Genomic DNA, 17,313 nt, shown 5'->3' on the forward strand with positions numbered 1-17,313 from the left:
GTTGATCAAAATAACAATTATTCTTCATTCTCTAATTGTGAAGACTTCTTGTAAATTAAGTGATGCAGATGTTATAATAGTTTAACTCTTGCGAGAGTAAAATTAAACCAATTGTCAATTGTTACCAACTCTCCATTTAGCTGAGGACCACCTGGAATCCGCGCTACAGCCAATGAGAGCACATTACAGCCACCGTGACTAGGCGAGGGTCGCTGGACCTGACCACAACAGACAGACCCCCGCATAGTACCGCAATATTACCGTACAGTCCTGTATAAAGTTAAACATTATAAAACAGGATGAGAGAGTGAGCGTGCTCGAGGGGGGGGCTGTTTATTTGAGAGGAATTGCACACAGAGAACGAAAGAGAGACTGAGAGAGCGAGCTCTGTGTGTGTGTGTGTGTGTGTGTGTGTGTGTGTGTGTGTGTGTGTGTGCAGCGTGTGTCTGAACAGTGTTGCCAGATTTTGCGAGAGAAATAAGCAACCAGGTCTATGAAAATAAGCCCAACAAAAGCGACTAGGCCACATGAGCACTTTAAACCTATATACAAATACATTGGATATTTGAAAATAGCCGATCTACAAGCTCATAACGCGTCGCAGCTATTGTTGGCGATCCATCTATAGTGTAAAAAACGATGTAAAAGTCCTACAGTGTTTACTTGCCCTTAGACACTCCAGATAAAAAACAGAATCAGAATCAGAATCAGTTTTATTGTCACAGGTTTACAAGGTAAAAAAGTGGGTGAAATTCGTTTTTGTACATCGTTCCCAACAACTCCTTGACCCCAGAATTAGATGTGGAGGAGAAACCTGAAGTAGTAATCACATGTCTGTGTGTGTTCCTGTGCCTTCCAAAGATGCTGATCAGCTACATAGACATTATGTACCCAACAGAAGACAGAAACAACCAGTTAAGAGACTGTTACAACTTCACCTGTGACTGCCAGGAATGTCAAACTAAGTCCAAAGTAAGTCATGAAAAAGAAACCTGACAAAATAGTATGACGTATACAGTTCAGTTCAGAAGTTTTAGTGTCCGGTGACGGAATCTGAATGTGTAAACACAGAGATAAAAACCTTAGAACATAGAGCAAACACTGTAAACCTGGGATTCCCTTTTCAACTCGAGACCCAAAATATACATTTGGTGTCTGCACGGGACCCAAATGTGCAAAAATACATTATAATTGTTATCATTAGTCAAGTGAGCCCTATTTTTCAGAACATTTTGAATATTTTTAGAACATTTCTGAGAATCTTTTGAAACATTTTTTAAATTAATAAGCAAACAAACAAACAAACAAACAAACAAACAAACACAATCATCACCTCAACATCACACACAAGAGCACAGCAGTATTGATAGATCTTTGATAACAGAATTATCCTAGTTCACAAGCGGCTAATGTTCCTCAACTCTAACATGTCATCTTCTCTCCTTGGTCTCAGGATGAGGCCAAGCTCAAAGTGCGTGAGCGGAGTGATCCCATTGGGCCAGACGTCATCAGTGACATGGTTGGCTTCGCTAGGATGACCATTGGACTGTTTAGGTTAGCCATCGAGAGCAAGGAGAAAAATATCCTTACATAACTCCCTGTGTTTCAGGCCATGTGCCTCCTTGTGCTATTCATAGGGCTGTCACGATTACAAATTTAAGTTGATGATTCATTGTCATTGGCTTCGTAATCAAACATTGCACAGGGCAGATAATATGACAAATAACTGAAATATACAAATACATTATTGACATATTTAATACTTTTATTCATGTAAAAAAATGCAGAAATAGCAGATCTACAAGCTTACAGCGCGTTGTGACGCGTTGTAAGCTTGTAGATCTGCTTCTTTTTATTATTTGAAAATGTGTGAAAACGATTATGACGATTATGCAAAAATAATTGTGATTATCTCAAATAATTGCGATTCGACGATTATGTAATAATTGTGACAGGCCTAGCTATTGATCGTATAAATAGCTCCCGGAGTCATGCTGTACCTGTTCTCGAAAAGCCCTTTTCGCACACTGATCCACATGAGACAACTTGTCCGGCAAGAGCCTCTTTGCTCTGAAAATATTCTCTGAAAACCAACATAAATGTAATTAAATGCATTTAAATTCAAAGTAAAGTAAATGTAAAAGCTGTTGAATCAACAAAGTATAGCATCCCACCTGTTACAAGAGTCTGATTTGAGTACCTTTAACAATAGCGTTTCAGGTTCAGCCTGTGCCATTGCATCCTTAACTCTCTTGCACCCCCTAGCGAGTTAATGGATATGTGTAAACAGTCCCTGGACAAGATGGGAACCGTGTTCGATGACTCCAACTTTTACATGGTCCTCGTGATGAACCAGGCCATGGGGGCTTGTGCCGGCCTGGGCGATCTGAATGGTGCGATCCACTACGGCGAGAAGATCGCACAACCTTTCAGGTAGCCTACTACTACGACTGTCAGGAATGGCCTCAAATCTCAAAACCTGGAGGGAGTCATAGCGCCGGGCTATTAACCAAACATATATCAAAATATTTTGGCCTACAGGTTAATTGAATAATCGAGAAGCTTTTTTTTTAAACGTATATATTTATATCAATGAATCAACGATTTGATTAGATTTTTTATTTTTGACTATATCGATATTTTTAACCCTGTATTATATATACTTCAGTGTACAATGGTGGCGTACACAAAGAGCGTAAATAGCCAATCTACAAGATCACACGCTTGTAGATCTGCTATTTTCAGTAATATTATTATGTGTTTAATAATCGTTCATTAATCGTAATCTAGAAATAATCAGGATATTGATTTGAAGTCATAGCCATATCGACCAGTGTGTCATATCGTTATATAATGGCTGTGCAAATCCTCCTTGTCCTGTGCAGTGAGCTGTATCCACCATTCTCTCTGAACGTGTCCAACCTCTACATGACGTTGGCAGGACTCTACATGGGCGTGCAGAAACCACTCATGGGCATGAGTTATATGAAGAAGGTAATGATTTAGCACACTATAGTCTGAAAGACTCACAGTGGGTTGATGAGCATTTTCAAATACAGTGCATCAGTTACTAGCCTATATATAATACAGTTACTACTTATCAGCTTACTATGTAGCCACATAGTTGTGAACAAAAGTGAAGAACACTACATTGTGTGTGTGTGTGTGTGTGTGTGTGTGTGTGTGTGTGTGTGTGTGTGTGTGTGTGTGTGTGTGTGTGTGTGTGTGTGTGTGTGTGTGTGTGTGTGTGTGTGTGTGTGTGTGTGTGTGTACAGGCGATATCCATCATGGAGGTGATTTGTGGGAAGGATCATCCGTTCCTGAAAAAGCTACAAAACTCCCAGTTTACACCCAATTTGTACACTTAGAAAGGTGCATGGGGCTTCAAGCTAAAATCAATACATGTAAAAAGGACCGCCCAAAATGATATGTTTTTGTCCGCGGACCCCCCCCCACCCCATCTCAAAATATATTGTTCCAAGGACCCCCGAAAGCAAAGATTTGAGTTCAAAATGTGTAAATATTTTCACACATTTTCACAGTTTAAAAAAAGAAATAGCAGATCTACAAGCTTGTAGATCTTGTAAAGAGCTTGTAAAGACGGAGGAGTTTCTCTGCTTCCATAGGGGGGGAAAGCGTGTCACCGTTCTTTAGTTATTGGCTGTTGAATATAGCTTGTTCTCGCCAAAAACAGGAAAGCAGATACAAATGTATTTTTCTAAATCCTTTAACATTAGATTGGACGGGTCTGGGTTTGTTGTGATCACATTATTTCCGGATCTACTCTTCTCCAGAAGTCATAGGATCACTCATAGGTTGGCGAGCCACTTCCGTTCTACTTCCTTTATTTACATACACCAGTGCAGCATGGTTCAACGTAGGGTTTTCTTGTCTGCTTATTATAAGCAACTTTGGGCCTGTTTTTCCTGTAAAGTTGCTTGTAAAAAATGTTGCGGGTTGCGTTTTTTTGGGCTTGTTTATAAAGTGTAGTTGATTCTTTAATTTTTGATTTTATAATTTTCTAAACAGTCCTCAAACATGTGCATGTCAAATTATTGTATTTCTCCGCAGAGCCCCCATGTCACGGTCTGCCTCTCCACAGACCGTGTCTCCACTTCGGCCACTCCCACATTCCATTCCATCTCTCAGTCCCAGTGCCATCTATTAGAGAGTTACGCCAACTCCGTTCACTTCTTCGGGCCAGGTCTTCTACATACACATAGTCACATACATTGGCGAATAGTGACAAATCCCTAAACCGGAAGTTCATGGAATGCATTGAAGTCGACGGCTCCTTGTCACTATTTCCAGCTACATGAACCACGTGACCGACGCTGTTTCTGACCCCTCATTGGCGCAACTCTCTAATAAAAGGCTCTGCTCAGTCCTAGTTACACACCTGTCCCCACTCCCTCATCAGCCTAGCCTGGCATTGCCAGACTGATGACGTGGATTCACTCACACTAGGCCTGTCCCCGACTAAGGATTTGTTTAGTCGAATCTAATTGGCGACTAATTGCCAATAGTCGACTGGCAGTCGACTATTGGATTCTTTTTTTCTATTTTTTATTATTATTATTATTTTTTGCATAATTCGACTGAGATTGGCAGTCGAATCAGTCTGATTCGACTGCCAATCTCTCAGTCAAATCATGCAAAAAATGTTATGCAATAGAGGAACATTCCATTTGGGCTGTAGGGGTGCTTAGTGTCTAATTTAACATAATACTATTGGTTTCTCCCAATAAATCATGATGTATATCCTATTTTTGGCAAACTATTAGTTAATTAATATAACAAACTAGGCCAATCTCTCAGTCGAATATATATATGTCACAGGGTGTTTGGAGAGCCAGGGTGATTGAAGACAGAGCGCTTGTTTTTAGGCACGGGGCTTCGGCGCGAAGCGGTGCTTTTCGAGAGGCGGGGCTTTGATGCGACGCGGTCCTGTCTTTTGTTGTTCCCCCCCACATAGCAACCAGGAAGCTACGCTAGGGGAACGCTGAACACACGTTCACACGCACACGCTTGTCCATGACGGAGGCGCGCCGACTTAGTAGAGCTTGAGGCCGAGGAGGCGCGAGTGCCCGCGCTGACCGGCCGATGCTCTACTAGTCGACACAGCGCCGTTCGAGTTGTAAACCGATAGGGACAGAATAGTTCTTTTCATGGATCACTGTGTGTGTGTGTGTGTGTGTGTGTGTGTGTGTGTGTGTGTGTGTGTGTGTGTGTGTGTGTGTGTGTGTGTGTGTGTGTGTGTGTGTGTGTGTGTGTGTGTGTGTGTGTGTGTGTGTGTGTGTGTGTGTGTGTGTGTGTGTGTGTGTCAGGGAGAAACTAAAACAAAAGCCAGCAGAACACAATAAAAGTATCCTAACAGTCCATTGAAAGCATGTGCGCGTGTGCGCGCGCGCGCATGTGTGACTGTGTGTGTGTGGTCGCGGCCATAATATATGCTTGTGCACAAGCCTGGCTTGTGGCTCCCTCTAGTGCTCTAGTGTTGCTTCTACAGAATTGCTGGGTGGGTGGTAAAAACGAGCGAGCCTTCTTCAATCACCCTGGTTCTCCATTCACCCTGTAACATATACATATATATTTGTTTAATTTTATAATTCGACTAAGAGATTGGCAGTCGACTCAGACACCCCTCGACTAATTAGTCGACTATTCGACTAATAGAGGTCAGGCCTAACTCACACGTTCCTCCACGGTATCAGTGTGGACTTCGGCCCATAGGCAGAGAGTATGAAAAATCCGAAAATGACGAGGCCAATCAGGGGGCTGCTTTTCACTGTTGTACAGATATTAGTTGAAACGCAGTCATTGATACTCTCTGCCTATGGGCCGAAGTCCACACTGATACCGTGGAGCATACATGGGCAACTGGCGGCCCGGGGGCCACATGCGGCCCCCACTTTCACTTAATGCGGCCCGCAGGTTAATATGGGAATACTGATATATTATTGATTTCAGCTGTTACAATTCCAAACATGCAAACATGACCCCGCTTTAATTACTTCAGTCTATATTAGTAGTTAGTTGTAGACTATTACAATTCTATTGTCTTTTTTATGTCCTACAGTATGTATTCGTATTTAAGTTCATAAAGTTAGCATAAGTATAACTAAATGCATTTGAAATTAAATACAAATGTAACTTTTCAGTATTCCAGTTGAAAAATAGCAAAATAAAAAATGTGGATTCCAATAACAAATTTGCAAAAATAGCAGATCTTCAAGCTCAAAACGCGAGGCGTTTTGAGCTTGTACTGTAGATCGGCTATTTTTGCTACTTTTGTGTGACATAGAATGGCGAATATAGAATATTATTATGCAATGTGGCCCTCTGCAGCAATGTGACCCTCTGCAGTGAATGTGGAAATATAGTGGCCCTCTCCATCATCAAAGTTGCCCACCGCTGCCGTAGAGGAACGTGTGAGTGAATCCACGTCACCAGTCTGGCAATGCCAGGCTATCATCAGCCCAGCAGTGCCATGCCCATTACCAACCTGCACTGTAAAATATTTTCTGTGAAATTTACAGTAACTTACTGGCAGCACGATGCCAGTAAAGTACTGTAATTTATTTCACAGTATGTTTACTGTGATTTCATTTACAGTACTATTTGTATTACTGTAAACCAAATCACAGTACACAACTGTGACCATTCAAATTACTGTAGACCAAATCACAGTACACAACTGTGACCATTCAAATTACTGTAAACCAAATCACAGTACACAACTGTGACCATTCAAATTACTGTAAACCAAATCACAGTACACAACTGTGACCATTTAAATTACTGTAGACCAAATCACAGTACACAACTGTGGCAATTCAAATTACTGTAGACCAAATCACAGTACACAACTGTGACAATTCAAATTACTGTAGAACAAATCACAGTACACAACTGTGACAATTCAAATTACTGTAGACCCAAAAACGGTACGTTACTTTCTTTTTACAGTTCATTTTTATTTACTGTAATACAAATCACATCATATAACTGTTAATACTTACAGTAGTTTCCATTAATATAAAGCCAAATTACAGTACACAACTATAAACAATGATATTATTGTAATCTTACAATATATACCTTACAGTGAAAAATAATGTCACTGTAAAATTGCTACTAGAAAATTCCTGTAACAGTTCTCACACATAACAGAAAAATGATTTTTTTTGTTGTTGAGTAAAGCAAAACCAATACAGAACATGATCCCTTTAGTGCAGACTTTTAAAACAACGTTTAAAATCTATAAAAAAGGCCTCTGTTGGCCAATGGGCCTAAAAACTTTGTTTCCCATATGGCTTTGCAACAACAATAAATGAACATTAAATCAATTAACAACAATGCTTAGTAGTGAATTAATTGAAGTAATTGAGGTACTTGTACAGTATAAAACCCCACTTCATACACTTGAAAATTGCTAAACATAAACAAACACTGGTCATGCCTGAACATATGCCATGATGACCTAAAACTACTAGGCAATCAATAAATCCTATCATGTCCAACTCTCTATTCTCATGACATTACAAAGATGAAAAACTATCACATTTTCTGACACACTCTTAATAGTTTTGCTAATCAAATTCCACAATCTCCCTAATCAAAGTGGCCACACTGCGATTCAGACCTGTGCTCTTCCTTTGCACCTTCTTGCCGGATTTCCGGCTGATCTGTGTCTTGGATGTACACTTTGAGCCTTCAGGGTTAATCCTCAGGAAGAACCTGCAAGTAGAAAAAATAGTCTGTAAGTGCTTTCCCCCCACCAATATGATATTCCGTATCAGCCACTACAAATACAAAATAGATCCCAGTGACAATTATGATAAGCATGGTGTCTATTAGTCACTACACATAGGGACAATGTCCAACATGAATAACAATATCAATAACGTGACGTAATTCACGTCACGTGAATTACATGACGTGCTTTTTCTGCAGATTGTCTGTGCTGAAACATTTCAAATTGTGTAAGCCAACAAGTCATAGAGGCTAATGATGTGCTAACCTCTGAATGACCTCCAAAGTACTGGCTGCCTCTTCCTGGTACTCTATGTTGAAGACATAGTAGCAGGCCATTAGGACAGCTGTTTCTGAGGAGAAGTCAGGAAGGTCCTCTGGCTGGATTTCCCTCCATGGCCAGCATCCATTGCTGTGCCTCCAGAACTGAGTCCCCTATAACACACACATCACCACAGCAGGTATAACAATTATTGTTATAGCCTATTGTTTAGCATAAGAAAGAAGAAAAATGTGTAAAAATTGTCACGTTTGTACATCCAGGATTTGACTTGACCTACGTACCTCTAATCTCTGATATAAACTGACCAATCCTAGTTGCATCACATTCCTTGATGAGAATTTTGATACTCTCCCTAAGGAGATCATGTGTTCAGTGTCTGTCTGTCTGTCTGTCTGTCTGGTGTACTTTGGCCTGCCACAGCTTCATGTACAGGTATGTGATAAAATGGGACAATGCACATTGCCACTTAGCCTTCCACCTCCAGTTGACAGTTCTCTACAAACCATAATATACTGTACTGTATAGAAAAAGGGAGAATAGTACACTTACCAAGTGTACCTTGGTAAACCTAGGTCTGCTGAGGTTGTTGTCACCTGAATAACAGAAAACACAAAGACAGAAAGCTATAATATTTCAAATAATAAAGCTGTTAGTGGATGACTTTCTCATCAGTTCTACAATTAAACTGTGGTTTGTCTTGCATTGAACAGTAAATGGCAAGTTGGAACTGTGTCCAGTATGAAAGACAGGATGGATGAACGAATAAAGTCTACTAATTTAATTTACTACATTAGAGGAGAGTAAAAAATAGACTTCTGCAGTAGTCCTTTAAGATGTGCAGATCTCTATCCCTAATCACAATAAATATTCAGTGGACACACATGTTCTCAATATCCATGTTCGCAAAGTACTTACATCAGCCAGAAGAAAGAGAGAATCCTCTTTTTCTTTTCTGTCCCTGTGCAAGAGACTTGCTGGCATCTTCTCCTATGGCATTGATAGGATGAGACCCACCCAGTGCGCTGTATCGACACATGGACTGGAGGAGTGCTTGAGGTTGGAGAGTTGGAGGTGCTAACAGAGCTGCTTGGAGAGTTGTAGGTTCCATCAGAGTTGTTTGTTGAGTTGTAGGTGCTAACAGAGTTGCTTGGCTGGCTTGTAGTCTGGTCTTCATGGCCTGTGTATTAGGACATAGCAATGTTCAGACAATTTGTTATTGTTTCACACTTTAAACAGTGGATTAAATCCACATGTCATGACCAACAGTAATGCTAACAAAACATGGAAACCTTTCTATCACAATTTTAGATTAAAATATATCCTTAGAGAGCTGGTCAGTTTACTTAAAAAAGGAGACCAAACTTTTAAACTAGAGTACTAGACATTTGTGGCTGAATGCTGCCATAAAAGAACATTGGGATAGTTAAATGAACTATATACACAAGTATACACTATTGCTAACCCTCAGCCTAAAAGGACTGCTGGGTGCTTAGCCCTGTTTCTCCAAGCCCAGGTGATAGATTCTACCAAATGCTTGCAAGCCCTACAAGTCGCTGAGGCCAGGTATTGGAACGTGTACAGGATACTAAATTCAACCTGCCTGTTGCAAAGTTTAATGACAACAAACACTATCATTACTGTGACCCCTGCTAGAAGAAGCACCATCATCATGTGACAACTAGAGAGTACACAACTTAAGACTCACCTCTGTTCTTTAAGTAGTGTACCAGTCTTCTGGAAGCTATAAGTGGGATAACTTCTTTGACATCTTCCACTGAAACATACTGCAGATCACTGTCGGTCCTCACACCAATGACAGCCAAGTGGTTGGGGGGGGGGGGCCTTCCTGATGACATCATCAAAGGGCTGCTCCATATCTCTTAATTAGAATAAACAGAGTGATGGAAAGATACAAGATTAACATTAAATCTGTTATATAATGGCAATAGGTAGTAGTCAGCTACCGGCTCTCCAACCTGACACACATGTAAGAAACACCTGAGTCAAGCAGGCTGTGTACACCTACATCCATCAAAGGCACTGAGGGATGTTTTTCAATAGCAACATACACGTTGGATGAGTTTAGCTAAATCTATAAAATGTTTCCAAAGGTGTATCCTGTCATTGTGGTCCACAACCACAGGTTTTTGGTATTCGGTGCCCTTGTAAGCAATAACTGATGTCACTATAAATGCCTCTTGAATGCCTCATCCTAACAGCTTCTTGTATGCCAAGATTATACAACTGATCATCAAATTCATCAGCATGCTGTATTTGCGCAGTCGGTGGGAAAAGGCTGCCAGCCTGAAGACAGGCTTGTAAGAGTTGGTGTCTCTCAGCCAGTGAGCTATTAAGGTTTTTGAAATGGTGACGCTTTCTTGCGCACTGTTAAATAAATGTGTCCAAAGTCTAATGATTTAAATGTTCCCTCATTATACAGCCACAGGAGGTTATTCTTATTTAGCCCAGTTATAATTTGATCAATTTCACTTTCTGATATATTCTGCTTAGCTAATTCTTCCTTCAATTTGTAACATATCAGTTCCATACTGCTCTCATGGACAACTTGGATATCCTCAATTAAACTTTGGATAGTGCTGGCAGGTAGCAGCATTTTGCCTTGCATCCTCATTCATGAGAAATGTTTCAGGATTTGCATCAAGTTGTACATTATCATAACTTTCATCATGGACTTGTCAGGCCTACTTGAATCCTCACTGTCCATTTGGACAGGATTCTCAAACAATGACACATACTTTTTCCATTTGGACAGGCTTCTCAATGTCTGAAAACTGCAACTAGGCAAACCACAATAGAACCTGGAATTAGCCAGGTGTTTATGTATCTTAACATGTTGATAACATTTGTCAAGAGTCCCTGCAGATAAATGACACTACTTGCAGTCAAAAAAGACCATTTTATAACATTACCTAGCCAACAGGCAACTAAACATCAACTAACCACCTAACAACAACACTAAATGATAGCTAGAAACTGCTACTATACCAGTTTTGTAATGTAATTAGATGGTGTGCTTATGATTTAGCACCATCATTTGGAAAACAAAACAAACTTGAATCGATGACAGTTAATATTAATAAACAGATGAACATGAAGATGAAGTCAGTTGATATTTAACGTTAGTTTAGCAGCTTACTAGCAAGTTTACATTCATTTGACTCACCAATGCAAGCAGGCTCTGTGAAGAAGTCCAGAATATGGGTCAAATCCGTCTTTTTCACTGAGGGAGCAATCCCTGAATTATAAAAGACAATGATGTACATTAAAGGATGTAGACATAAAAAAGATAAGCTTAATTAATTCTAAAGCCAAATCTCTGCCTTCTGCCCACCTAGCTACTGCACACACTCAACTGCATGTGTTTCTCCTGTCATGGAGGAAATGAAAGTGAAGCTGAATTAATCAATGGCACCTGAAGCTATACTGAGATATTGGAGATTAAAACATTAACACAGTTACAGTATAGAGTAAAATAATACACAAGAAATAATGTTAGTTTTGAATGAGGATTTCTAACAACTTTTACTTTACAGGTTGCAATCTCTCACTCTCTCTCTCTCTCCCCCTCTCTCTAATGTATCCAAATATACCAGAAATCGTGCAAATCTAACTTGTTAGAGGTGCCAGTGTTGACCTCTCTGAATGACACTAATCTATCTGTAGATGAAAATAATATACTTACTGGTTTTCTTATATTGTTTCTTTCTGGGCTCTGCAGCTCTTGCAGAAACACAATGTCCTGTTTTTCCCTCCAAAACACTGTCTTCTTCCCACAATGCAATGCAGACTTCCCATGATGCACTTCATTCTTCCCACAATGCACTTCAGTCTACAGTAACATACACCAATACACTAGTATGATACCGTGATTTTAATGTATATTACTGTGAACATTTTTAACATCTCACAAATCTTTATTTTAATCATGTATTTCATTCAAGTGCATCTCTTTTGTTACATTTAGAGCACATGGGTATCTCACTGGACATGTAAACACTGAGCTGATGCAATAATGCAACCAGAGAGGACCACAATGATAGTTATCTTTTAACTTTATTGTGCTATCCCCAACATTTATTTGTGACAGTATGTTCTGGAAATATAGCATCATGCCAGACTATTATTCCCACTCCCACCTATGCCCCAGGGCACATTAAGTCCTAAAGTTATTGATTTATTGCTTTTTATTTGTGGTGTGTGGTTTTAATGACTTCTGGTGATTAGTAGTTTTCTTGCCTACATATGTTGAATGCACTTATTGTAAGTCGCTTTGGATAAAAGCGGTTGCTAAATGACTGTAATGTAATGTAATGTAACAGCAAATACCAGATAATAGGTATCTGTATGGGGGGCTATCAACATGAGAAAATACCACCCAGGAGAATATGAGTCTGGCAGTCACTGACAGAAGGGCGCCCCAAACTAATGTGGACATCAGGCCTGGAACTTCATGATTGTAGGGCCACGGCCACTTGGCCTTTGGTGTTGTCAATTTCATGAGGGCACTAGAGGTCAAATGCAGGGACAGTGGGGATATCATATTAAGTCCATGGTAATAGTGTTTGAGGGTCAAGGGTGACTTATTGTTTTATGCCCATATTCGGACATGTCTGTTTCCATCTGTCTACCTGTGTCCCTTTTTGTGCCCATATTTGGAGATCTCTGTACCTGTCGGTCCTTGTCAATCTTATGCCCATGATGATGCATTGATGACACATTGAGGTTGGACAACACACTCCATATTTGGGCGTAGCTGCTTTGGGAACTCCTTATATGGTTATGGCTGAGTCATTGTGACATGGGCGTGATGACATGGTCCCATGAGTGTGACGCCATGGTCATAGTGACGTGGCCGTGGTTTGTTTAGGGTTACGTTGTCATAGTGATGTCACTCTGGTTTGTTTATGGTTATGTCAGAGTGATGTGCCCGTGGTTTGGTCTGCTTGCCCGCCGGCCCTCCCGTTAGCCAATTTCAATATTGAATATGGAGATCCAGTTGAACAGAACCGGCGATCCAACCGTTATGGCCATATGGGCATGCCCATATAAGGGCCTATACTGATGACATCAGGGATCTATGTCAGAGGACACAGACAGACAAGTACAACAAGTACTAAAGAAAGATGCAGGTTTGGAAAGTATCGATAAGCTAGCCAGATGTATGGAGGATCAAGATGACTGGAAAGGCCACTGCATGGAGGGCAAGTTTGAAGATGACCTGAGAGAGATGGTTTAGGTGTTGCAAGGGGTAGCCCTGGGCCTGGCATCTTACTGTATAACCTGTGTGATTGCCAGTCCCCTTCATTGCTTAGCACACAAATGGAAGACATTCTGATGGGACGAGGTATGTCACACCGAATTCCAGCAGCTGCAGGAAGCACTCTGGTATCCCAACCCAGGCTGCCCGTTTATCTTGGACACTGACACCAGTGAAAGCTAGGGGTCTTGGTGCAGTGCTGGTGGTCCCAGTGCATCCCAGCACCCTTATGTTTGGTAGGAGAGCTGCCAACCCCATGTGAACCTCTTGTTTGGACCACAACCTAAAACTCAACTGAGGGGGAAGGTGGATTGGATTATTTATTATTATTATATAAGAGACATTGTGTGTGATACATGAACTGAAGTGGGGAGTACTTGTAGAGGCCAGAGCCTACAATTCCCATTGTGTCATATTTTTTTTTTACCCCACACATGGGGTAAAAACCTGTCAAAGCCCCTGTCTGGTCTACCAGGGCCTGTGTGTCTTTATCTTCCACAAGGCCTGCAGGTTGGGCAATGGGGTGCCAATCAGGTGCATTGGGAGCACCTGGCCAGTGTTCCCAGGGTGCCCTATAAAATGCTGGCTGTCACGCTCAGTACTCTCTTTTTCCATGAGAACACTGGGATGATGCAATAATGCAACCAGAGAGGACCACAATGATAGTTATCTTTTAACTTTATTGTGCTATCCTCAACATTTATTTGTGACAGTATGCTCTGGAACTATAGCATCCTGGCAGACCTAGCAGACTATTATTGAGTGGAGGTAGATGTCCCACTCCCACCTATGCACCAGGGCACATTAAGTCCTAATGTTATTGAATTATTGCTTTTAATTTTTGGTCTTTAGTTTACACCATTCAACACCATACACCACATGTACCACACATCCATACACTGCTTACACTACGGATTCCACTGATTAACACACTCCATGCCATTCCTTGTTATGTTTGAGTTAATTTATGTTGTAAAGAAATATATAATGTTATACACTTTTTAACCAGGCGAGTGTCTTCCTCTTTTTTTTTTTGTTATGGCCTATAAGCCAGATCGTAACACGCCTATCAATAAAATATATATTAGTCATTCACAGTAAAATACTATATATATTACAGTAACCAGTTTTGGAATTACAGTCATATACTGTAAATATAGTTCACAGTAACTCATTTGTTAATCACAGTAATGCACTGCTCATAATACAGTAACTATTTGCAAAATTACAGTTATGTATTGTAAATATAATTCACAGTAACTTACATATTATGTACAGTAATAGACTGTAATATTACTATAACAGTGTGTGTAATTTACAGTGCTCTACTGTAAAAACATTCACAGTAAATTAGTGTCAGTATTACAATAGCCCGGTGTAGAATTACAATACTATACTGTAAATATTGATCACAGTAAGCCACTGTCCATAATACAGTAACTAACTGTGGAAATCACAAAAATTCGTTACAGTGTGTGAACACTTCTCTAATCAACCTGCTGTCTATAAAACTGGACTCATTCCACACGCACACTGTCTGTAGATACATTGTCGTTCCTTTGATCTGCCTTGGAGTGTCGTGTTAGTTGATGGGTGCTTCTGAAAGGTTTTGCAATTCCTGTTTACTGCTTGAATCTACTACGTTTGACTGTAAGCTTAACTACTGCTTTAATAAATCTGTGAATTGAAACTTCTGCTTGTGGCTCTGTATTTGGGTTCGGTCATTCTGCAAACCGTGACACCATCTGATTAAATAAATAAATAAAAATAAAAAACATGGTACCCAAGCAATTTTTTTTAACCCTCTAATTTGCATAACAACATGGCTGACAATTTTGCACTACTTTTTCAATCCTCCTATAATTCTACAAACCTCTGTCTGTCGTGTCATGGAAAGCTGCCCGGTTCTCCTCAGTGACTGGAGCAATTGCTCTGAATTTGCACACAGCCATTGACCATTACCATCTGAACTTAACTGCGAAGCCCGTTTCTCAATTTCGTCAAATCTGGGAGCTAACGTTGCCAGGTTTCGCGCGAGAAACAAGCAGCAAGGTCTATGAAAACAATAACCCCACGTTTTCAACTACTTTCGCCTGCCCTTCACCGGGTAGGCTCGCGGCCGTGTATGCGCGGACACGCACGTGCGCATGCACGTTGGGGAGACACATGTCAGAATGTACATTTGTGTTCGCGCGACGGCCGTCTGTGTGTGTTCGCGACGGGGGACGGCTCTGGCCGCATGAGAATCTAATTAGTGGTAAGATTACTCCTAAATATGCAAATTAGAGGCCACCATTACAGAAAACGGTTTAGTACTCAAAGGGGTCCATACGCATCCCCCTTATTTTCTTACACAATATTTGTCTTCTAGCCTGTCCTGTGCGCTTTTGTAAATACATTAAAAGAAAGAAAGAGGGAATATATAATACAGTTTAATAAATTGCTAAAATTTGAATTCCCAGTGGTGTATGAAAGCCTTGTCACTGGTGTACATACTACAGAAATGAGCTTATATGGTGTGTTCACTGTTTTGAGTTGAATGGATGTTTTTCATTTGTACATTGTTGTATCTATGAATTATTTAACAGTTGCCTTTTCTTTTGCACATTTTTCTTTTTATGCTTTATTTTGTAACTACTATTGAAGGAGCCTGAGTGCCTTAGAGCCAGTTGTGGGCCGGTTCACCTTGAGGGGAGGGAGGGGTGCCACAGTATCGGCAGGTAAAGTGATAAGGGTCACAGTCACAGGTGTAACGAGCCATATGGCATGTTACACTTCTGACCCTTATCACAGCTGATGATTAACACACAGGGGGAGATTATAAGTTTTTTTTACCGTTGTCTTTATTTGCATCAACAAAACGTTGCTGTGATTCATGTTACACTTAATAAATGTGAAAAGTTGTTTAACGTGTCAAAAACGGTTTCCCTGTGCCCAGCCGAGTGGCTAAATGTGTGTTCAAGATGGTCACTAGCACTACAACTATATTTATTTTTTCCCCAATACATTCTAGAAGTTAATCTCGCAAAATATGTTTCTGTTACAGCAAAATAATTGTGTGAGCGTTATACATATCTTATACAGGATAAACACGTGAAATTGGAAGTGATGACACAAAGAAGTTAACCGGAACGCTGCAAAATAGAAGCTGATAAAAGGCTATAGTCATCCAATCTTGGATGAAATTGGCAATCCACCTTAATATTTATTTATAAGAGCTGGAGAGACCGTGAAACCCTGGCTTCTGAACAAACACTGTAGCAATTATTACTATTACAACAACAACAAAAAACTTAATATAAATAACATTGTTTATAACAGGTCTAGCTTTGCACACAAACAAAAATGAATCAAAGGAATAGTTTTAACTTTCTGACATCTGTCCACTAGATGGTGGACTTTAACCACATAATCATTCTGTTCTGTGTGTCTCAGCATTTTACATGGGTTACTTTGATATGAGTTAAACTCTTAACTCATATTGTTGAGCATCTATTGCTCTAACTGTTAGAGCAATGTTTCTCAACCTTTTCAGGCTGTGACCCCCCCATAATAATCATATTTGAGCTGGGGACCCCCCACCCTGACAAGCACTTGGAATGTAGGAGTTGAGGCATTACATTTAGTATGACTCGGTTCCACAGATAAATATTGTGAAAATAGCCGAACTACAAGCTCATAATGTGTCGCGTTGTGAGCTTGTAGATCGGCTATTTTCAAATTGCCAAAGCATATATAATATAGGTCTGAAGTGGTTTTGTAATAATAATCAAGAAGAAACTAAAGTTTTCAAATAATTATAGTGGAGTAAAAGTACAATATTTGCCTTTGAGATGTAATGGACTAGTGGTAGAATTATTGAAATTGAGAAGTACTCCAGTAAAGTAAAAATACCTCAAAATTGTACTTAAGTACGGTACTTGAGTAAATGTACTTGAGTAAATTAACTATGTCATTGACTCATTGTACATGTCAACAAATCATGGTGTAGCTGTCT

General features: G+C 40.1%; 2 protein-coding genes across 2 annotated transcripts in view; one reads left to right on the forward strand and one right to left on the reverse strand.

The window, feature by feature from the left end:
* Positions 1-17,313, reverse strand: part of LOC308105423 (uncharacterized protein) — a 145,412-nt gene that overhangs the window by 76,677 nt on the left and 51,422 nt on the right. The window lies entirely within an intron of this gene.
* The window catches only part of LOC308105417 (N-lysine methyltransferase SMYD2-B-like), a 78,889-nt gene that overhangs the window by 14,379 nt on the left and 47,197 nt on the right, over positions 1-17,313 (forward strand). Inside the window, exons 10-12 of the mRNA XM_080456131.1 lie at positions 862-972; positions 1,454-1,580; positions 2,259-2,433. Of these exons, the coding sequence (XP_080312257.1) occupies positions 862-972; positions 1,454-1,580; positions 2,259-2,433 (413 nt within the window). The remainder of the gene's footprint in view (positions 1-861; positions 973-1,453; positions 1,581-2,258; positions 2,434-17,313) is intronic.

This window comes from Gymnoscopelus braueri (assembly GCF_963280865.1).
Source record: "Gymnoscopelus braueri genome assembly, chromosome: 17".
Classification (NCBI taxonomy): domain Eukaryota; kingdom Metazoa; phylum Chordata; class Actinopteri; order Myctophiformes; family Myctophidae; genus Gymnoscopelus; species Gymnoscopelus braueri.